Source organism: Salvia hispanica, chromosome 6 (assembly GCF_023119035.1).
Source record: "Salvia hispanica cultivar TCC Black 2014 chromosome 6, UniMelb_Shisp_WGS_1.0, whole genome shotgun sequence".
Taxonomy (NCBI): Eukaryota; Viridiplantae; Streptophyta; class Magnoliopsida; order Lamiales; family Lamiaceae; genus Salvia; species Salvia hispanica.
The window spans coordinates 32,931,791-32,940,100 of record NC_062970.1 but is presented as its reverse complement, the minus strand read 5'-3'; the positions used below and the strand labels follow the sequence as shown (position 1 = coordinate 32,940,100).

Sequence of the window (8,310 nt, the reverse complement as noted above, 5' to 3'; positions counted from 1 at the left end):
CGTACGCCAGCACTCGGTCTAACATTGGTGTACACTAACCCAAGTAGAGTTTGCGGCTCTACGAGGATCCGAATTCGATTAAATCAATAGTGGCATAGCCACAAGGATAGGCACGACAAAACAAATCAAGGCATGATAACACAGATCTCAATCTCATCAATGAAGATTTAGGATGATGTCCTTATTTTAAAAGAAAAGCCCACCTCGTCGGCTTAGCTCGCAAGTATTCTCTTCTCCTTGTTATCACGCTGAGAGCGTGAATTATCACCTTTAAATTAGGTGTATCACAAATCAGTTTCGAACATTGATTCAAAATCATGCATGTTTCCACGTTTCCCTTTTTCCCATTAATTCGTTTTAATATCACCGTTCAAAGTCAATATACGATTATCATATCACTTTTATTCGCACAACAACTCCTGATTTATCATCAAATCGTGTCACGCATGAGTGTTTTTCACACAACACACGCACACACACAACACATATACCGAGGCATGCACATACACACACACGGTCACACACACACGGTTTCACACACACACACACCTATTCATCCCAAATTCATCAATTGATCTCCCCTTCACTCAATCTAAATGCATGTGGACTCAAGAACACCGATTAATCGGTAGATGAAGAAAGATTAATATAGAAAATACCTTTTTCAATAGAACGAACGGTAGAAACAAAGTAATAGCCTTGATTCTTCAACAATTTCTTGAATTTCAACTTGAATTCTTCTCAATTGATGAAGAAATCTTGGAGAAAAGTAGAAGAAAAATTAAGAGAGAGTGGAGGAGTGGGGACGTGATTTTGAGAGTGAGAGGGGGCGATTTTTTTGATTCTTAGGGTTAGGATTTCTCTTATTTATAGAGTGCAGGATATAATATCTTTAATTAAATAAATTAAAGATTTAGAGAAGATATGGAGGGATTTGATAGGGGAAGTTGGCGTGTAATTTGGGAGAAATAAGGGGATTTTCGAATTATAGGCTATTTAATTAGCCTATGATTTTATTTGAATATTTTATGGAGTAGAATAAAATATCACGGAGCATTAAAAATAATAATTCCTCCCAAATAATATAGGAAGTGGCGGTTTTTGCCTAGGATTTAAAATTCAAATCCTAATTTAAATAGGATATGGCAAGATCTTCTTAGATCTGGTAAGATATGCTAGATTATTTATATTTATTAATGGAAGAGAATAAATAAGGGATAAAATAATATAATAAATAATTCCCCCTTCCCTAAATAAGGGGATTTTCGAAAATCCCTAGGAATTAAGGTGGGGTTCAAAAATTCCATGGTGGAATCAAAGAATAATTGGACTTTGATTTAATTCGGATAATTATCCCAAGCAAATAATTAAATCCAAGAAAAATAGGATTCCCTCTCCAATAATTGTAGGGGTCGAAATTTCCAAATAAAAGTGTAGGATATTTATGAAAATCCTATTTAATCTCACTCATCCCTTGGGATAATAATTCACCACAATATATTTCACCCCGCATCAAATATTCACAATCATTTCGCAAAAATCAACCATTTCCACTTCCACTTCATTTTCTCAACACATTGACCTTTCAACGGCCACGTCATATTTTCTACATCTTTGACTTTTTCAACGCCACGTCATATATTTGACTATTCAAATAAATCTCAACTCCAAAACGCAATTAGGTCACAAAGAAACCATGCCATTAATTCACTCATCAATTATTCCACATACCATAGCATTAAAGGCATTTAATGCAAAAATGTTATAACCCGAAAATTAGGGTTCGAAAAAGTGGGATGTTACAGCTCCAGTCTCGATGGGCGGCAATTAAGGGTCCAACGCGTTTGTGGGATGCCAAATGCGTTTCCCAAATAATGTACGTCTGCTTTATCATGCACAACATGATCGTCGAAGACGAAGGCGTACAACTGACTAGTTGGGCCAATGACGATGAAGCCGATCCAAGCCACGGAACGGCCACCCCTAGCGTACGACGTGGGGTACCTCTCGATGAAGTCGGCCGCCTCAAGGAATATACCGACATGCGCCAAGTGGATGCTCTTTATTAATGTAATTTTTTTTTATCTATGTACCTTTTTTTTAGTGCAATTAATGAATTTTTCCATATTTGTCTCGTAAATTTAATTCCGTAATTTAATCGTAATTTTAATTCCGTAAATGTAGTATTTTTTGAATTATTTGTATTGCGGCTGGTCTATGGTTGGCCTAAATCTGATGTGGCAGATGGATTTTTATTGTTGCTGACGTGGCAGAGAGAGAGAGAGTGGCTGGCCTATGGCTGGCCTATTGCCATTGTGGATGCTCTAACTTTTAGAATAAAAAATTATTATAAAGAGAAAGAGAGACCAGAGTATTTGATATAAAGTGATTGAAAAAATGAAGAAAAAATATTATTTTAAGTATTCTAATTATAAGAATATATCAAACCTAATAATAGAGAGATAGAAAAAAAATATTATCTCATTTTTATGAATGGACAAAATTGCTCTCCAGCTACAAAATTGCTCTGGGAGTATTTTCGCCTAAAAATCGCGATGAATTGTGAAAAAGGACCACCAACGTGATTAAGATGAAATTTAGGGGTCCATGAGTATATTTTTAAAATTAAGAAATTATTTATGTGTGAAACGTATAATCCTAGGACTAAATACTTAGTTCACACTAATAAAAGTTACTGTATTAAATAGTTTCAGTTTTGGGTAGCTAATGAACTGTAGCAAAAATAAGCCCAAAATTTGGTGTCCTTGAATAGCCGAAATAAACTGGCTCATTTAATTAAGGGGTAACTGCATTTAAAGTCATCAACTTTCCATGAATTCTGGTTTTTCCTACGAACTTTAAAAAGTTAATGTAATGTCACGAACTTTATTGTCGGTTATCATTTTCCCATGTCAGGTTTTTCAGTCTGATTCAAACTGTTCGTTTCCTATTAAGACAATGTCCAAATTCTTTTATCTTACTATCGTTATCTTCTTCTTTGAAATAGCTTCACGTGGGTACCTTGTACGCCTCAATCGGAACTCGGATGAAGAAGTTATGGCCATTTGATGAAGGTTGCGACCTTTGTGCGACCTTGTACTATCATAATGGCCACAACTTCTTCATCCGAGTTCCGATTGAGGCGTACAAGGTACCCACGCGAAGCTATTTCAAAGACAAAGATAACGATAGTAAGATAAAAGAATTTGGACATTGTTTTAATAGGAAACGAACTATTTGAATCAGACCGAAAAACCTGACATGGGAAAATGGCAACCGACAATAAAGTTCGTGACATTACACGAACTTTTTAAAGTTCGTAGGAAAAACCGAAATTCATGAAAAGTCTGTGACTTTAAAAGCAGTTACCCTTTAATTAACTAAATCACATCATTTCAGCCCAGATAGTGTGGCCCATCAATAAAACCCTTTCACGTTAAAAAATGAAGAAGCCCACATCAACTGAAGGAGACGGCGAAGTGATCGAACACATGATTCATCATTCAACCAAACCATTAATTATCTAGGCAATTAAATCGAACACTTAAAGCGGAAGCCAAATCGACGCAAATATGCATCAAAATTCGGTCAACAATAAAAATTTACATAAACTAACATATCAATTCAATCCAACATGAATTGGCTCTTCTACGTCTATAATTGGAATCAACGTTAATAATTCAATTGATGAATTTGTTTATAAATATAAAGTGAAAATGTACTTGTGTTCATGTAATCAATTAGTGAATTTGTTTATAAATATTGGCTGGTGATGATTTAATATAGTACATACACTGATTGTCATTAGTGCGTGATAGGTTGGCATAACGCATGGGATTTTTAAAAAGAATCAGTGGAAAAATAAGACAACAACTCAACAAGTTGAAATACCTTACTAGGAGTAGTTAGTAGTAGTGTATTATTTTAACAAACTATTCTCTAATTATTAAGTCTGCACTATTGATATTGCAAAAGACTAATAATCACCAAAGTCGCCTTCCTTGGCTAAAACACCGTCTCTCTCAAATTCTCAATAGTTGTGTGTGAATTGTGATGGATCCAAAGTATGAGGAAAGTAAACGTGCAATTTTACTCTTATTAGGAGGAGATGGAGAAGGATGGAATCGCCCGTATTCTTCAATAACAGATTTCAAGCAGGATTTGGGCACTGAAGAAGCTTTGGTACATGAGAAATTTGAAAGCGGATGGGTTCTGTATGAAGAACTAGACCAGCACAAAATCATAGCTCTACTCGAACACATTGCATCATCCAATTTGCTTCTCCACCATTCTTTGATGCAATTTTGGGGAGCCGTGATGGTGGAGGGAAGCCGTCACTACCTAACTGCCTCACGCCACCCTTTTTTTGTAAGTGACCTCAATGAGGGCTTATGTTGTTACAGGAAGCAATTTCGCACTCACGCGTATGCCTTTGCCGTCGACGTCGACGGAGGAGGAGATGACGAGCAGCTGTTGGGAAGCATTGGACGGGTGTACCTGAACAAGCTACCCGAATCCACGCCTGATCTGAGGCTCTACTCGTCCCATGAATTTATGCTGCGGGATGAAGCTCCTTACTGGGGGTTAAGATCTTACATGGCACTGCCAATATTTGATTCCCATACTTATGAATACTACGGTGTGTTGGAGCTCTTTCAAAGTCATCATTCTCATTCCACATTCCGAGAGGGATGATTTTCTATCTCTGCTGGATCAAGCACTACAGGTTCTTTTAAATTCTTCACTTTTGTGTGGAGTATCCCGACTTGTGGGAACTTCAGTTTGTTTTATCCTCATGTTCTTGCTTTCGATTCTAGTCACTTTTGGGCTAGGATCGAGGAATGTTATATTTTGTTTTTATCCACGGAAACCCCCCCCCCCCCCCCCCAATATGGGTGTTTTTGATAAAAAAAATCTTCACTTTTGTGTTCGAATTGATTTGTCGTCTTCAATATGACTAGTTTTTTTAAAAAAAAATAGGATCCTTTTCCGTAATCCTGCATAATTTTGGAATGATTTTTTTAGAATTTTACGTATCATATTAATCACTCTAAGTGTCGTTCGGTTGCAATGACTCATTATCATATGATGTTGTTGCAAACCGAACGAAGTCTAATTGCATTGATTAAAGTTTCACCTAGTATTTATTCATCAATCACCACGAATCATGCAAATCAAATTATGTTACTCCTTGATTACATTATTTTGTCAATTGTGTATTAATATTGATGTTATATATCATTACAGATTGCAGGGTTGAGGTCCAATCACAATCCAATTGCTATTAGTGGCCCAACAAAAGAAATGGTAAAAAAATTGGAGTTCCTACTCATATTTGAAATGAACTAATTCAATTACTGTAGTTTCTCATTTCGTCCCCCCTTAATATAAACAGCAACAACCTGAAGGTGAAATGAAAGAGGTACTTGAATTGGCAATGGCGACAATCCCTCGATTATATTTGGCACAAGTTTGGGTCCCTTGTAACAAGCTATGCGTTAACATCTCCACCAACAAACGCTGCATGGAGATGAAGTCTTTCATAGACTCTCAAAGTAAGATGTTCAATTCCTGGGGTGATATTGATGATTATATGCATGACTATCTTCAAGCTTGTCAATTTCACAAGCTTCAGATAGATCTTCACAATTGTCATTCAAATTTATGTGATTTCACTATATCTGAGAATCCGTTAGCCCATTATGCCCAAAAGGCTAGGATGTCGCATTGCATTACAGTCTCTCATCAAAGCAATACCGATGACTTGTACGTCGTTCAATTTTTTCTTCGGCCAAAGTATAAACAAGATGCTTGCGGTGATCATTCTCTACACTTGCTCTTAAGGATTTTGGAGACCAATCTCAAGAGTGTAACGCTTTTATGTGGGAAACAACTTGTAGAGGAATATCTAAGGCGTGATGCAATTGAATGCGAGTCGATTGATAGTTTCAGTTTGATGAAGTCTTACAAGCAAAACTTTTCGGTGTTGAACATGACAACGTACTTGAAGATGGTCGACTCGTGTTGCCTCAAACCTTCCTCTGCGGGTATGGACAAAGGATGGGTTTTTCTCTTCCCGGCAAAGCAAAGCATGTGTAAAAATCACGTTAAAGGTAACTCGTTATTGATCAAGGAGAAAATGGAAGATTTAATGAAGAAAATAGCAGTCAAATCTTGGAAACACGATAAATGGATAGTCCAATTTTGGGCGCCAAAAATGGTGAAGAATAGGTGCTATCTAGAAACTTCAGATCAACCTTATGTTGTTGGTTATCTTGCAAAGGGTATAGCTTTATTTAGGAAACAATGTACGATGTATCCCTATTTTGTTGACAACCAAGCCAGACAGAATGAACTGGGGCCGCCCGGACGTGTCTTTAGGTTCGGACACCCTGAAATCAGCCCTGACCTCTTCAACTACACTGGAGAAGAATTTCCAATGAGAAACTTTGCAATGTTATGTTGTAATCGCGGATACATGGCTTTTCCCATATTTGACAATGAAGGCGTAGGCAATCACAAGGTTGTAGGTGTGCTAGAGTTCCTAGGATTTTACCATTCCGACCTTCGAATCATAGGAAAACTACTTGAGGTATCATCTCTTCGATCTCTTGCAATATTCTGACTTATAAATTTGTTGTAAAAACAATGTCCGTTCCCGCAGGAAACAAAATTGTGCTCCACTCACATGGACTTCCACCCAAGTTTTTTAGCAAATAAATCTGCCAATGTATGCTTTGAAATAATTTTATCTTTGTAATTCTATCACTAACATGTCTTTAAACGAATTCAATATGTTCTAACTTAATATGTTCTATTTGGATCAGATTTTCAGTGGCAGGGAGAAAGCATTGACAGAAATCCAAACTACCCTTAGCATAATCAATAAGATCCATCCCCAATTTCATATGGCAAATGTTTGGGTCCCTCCTGGAGATTGTCTTAGTTCTACTATTAATAATATGAGTTGCATGGAGCTGGCATTGTCTACTAAGTATAACTTGAAATTTATGCCTACAGATTCAGTTCACTGGATTCATGTCCAAGCCAGAAAAGGGATTATTGGGATGGTATTGGCATCTGAAAACAAATCATGTTTTTGTCCAAATTTAAGTGAATTCAGCATAGTCGACCAGCCCCTGTCACACTATGACATGAGTGATCGACGTGATGTTTGTTTTGCAATTTGTTTGCAAAGTTCACATACTGGTAACCTTCTTTATGTTATGGAGTTTTTCCTCTGCCCAGGTTTTGCAACGTATAAATATATTGGGTCCTTCTTGACCCTTTTATTGCCAATGATGGAGCGTTATTTAAGATCATTTAAGATGGCTTGTGGGAAGGAAATAAAAGAGACATTTGTGGTTGAAGTTATTGAATTTTCTTATGCAAATAAACTTGATTCCTCTGAATTAGAGTCTGCATGTCTATATCCAGTCATATTTAAAAGTGTGCAGTACAATCATACTAAAGAAGAACAACAAAAGGAGTACCATCACACCGTAGAAGAACAACACGCAGAAGAATGCTCCGTTGTTGCTTCAAGTTCTAATAAAAGAGACAAAGAGAAGCGAAAAAACTCCCTTAATCTTAGTGTTGAGATTCTCCAACCATATTTTGGGAAGAAGCTAAAAGATGTTGCAGAAGAGCTCGGTGGTGAGTAAAAACTCATTGTTCAATCTTCTCAAAACGTAAATGTATATTGTTTATTGACATAGATGTAATTAACTTGTTTTTACAGTTGGAAGATCAACAATAAAGCGTGCGTGCAGGGAACTTGGCATTCGAAGGTGGCCAAATAGAAAAGAGCACCTTTTCGAAGAAGAAAGTGCTGGAAATTCAGAACATAGTGTGCCCCCAGCAATCGGCAACCTTCATCCATTGGATGATGTGACGGAAACAAACGCAGACAAAGTGATTGTAAAGGTGAAGTATAAAAAAGATTTAATAAAATTTGAGTGGTCTATGTCATTAGGATTGGTAGAGCTTAGTGCAGAAGTGGCGATGAGACTAAATTTGGGGATGGATAGTTTCAAATTGAAATACAAGGATGAAGATGGTGATGAGATCTTATTAACCAGAGATGTTGATTTGCAAGTCTGTCCAAAGAGTCGAACAATTAGAGGCGAGACACTCATCCGACTTTTGGTTCGATGACATGCATGTGCAATAAAGACAAGGATTTCTTCAGTTTTATGACTTAGTTTACCTATAACTTATTTTATGAAATTCTTTTTCATGGGTTAGATTCAGTGATACTGTCAAATGTCATCCCAATCGAAGTTGATGTTCTTATTATTAGCAATTTTA

General features: G+C 36.8%; 1 protein-coding gene across 1 annotated transcript; it reads left to right on the top strand.

Moving 5' to 3' along the window:
- Positions 1-4,619: 4,619 nt before the first annotated feature.
- On the top strand, positions 4,620-8,310 carry LOC125193491 (protein NLP7-like). Its single transcript, XM_048091286.1, has 6 exons — positions 4,620-4,726; positions 5,248-5,307; positions 5,396-6,592; positions 6,665-6,730; positions 6,828-7,656; positions 7,742-8,310. Exons 1-6 carry the CDS (start codon positions 4,628-4,630, stop codon positions 8,155-8,157), a joined length of 2,667 nt encoding a protein of 888 aa, XP_047947243.1. The 5' UTR covers positions 4,620-4,627; the 3' UTR covers positions 8,158-8,310.

Coding starts and splice junctions, on each gene's coding strand:
- LOC125193491 (XM_048091286.1), top strand. CDS start 4,628: ATGAATACTACGGTGTGTTGGAGCTCTTTCAAAGTCATCATTCTCATT. Junction 4,727..5,247: donor TGCTGGATCAAGCACTACAG/GTTCTTTTAAAT, acceptor ATATCATTACAG/ATTGCAGGGTTGAGGTCCAA. Junction 5,308..5,395: donor GTGGCCCAACAAAAGAAATG/GTAAAAAAATTG, acceptor TAATATAAACAG/CAACAACCTGAAGGTGAAAT.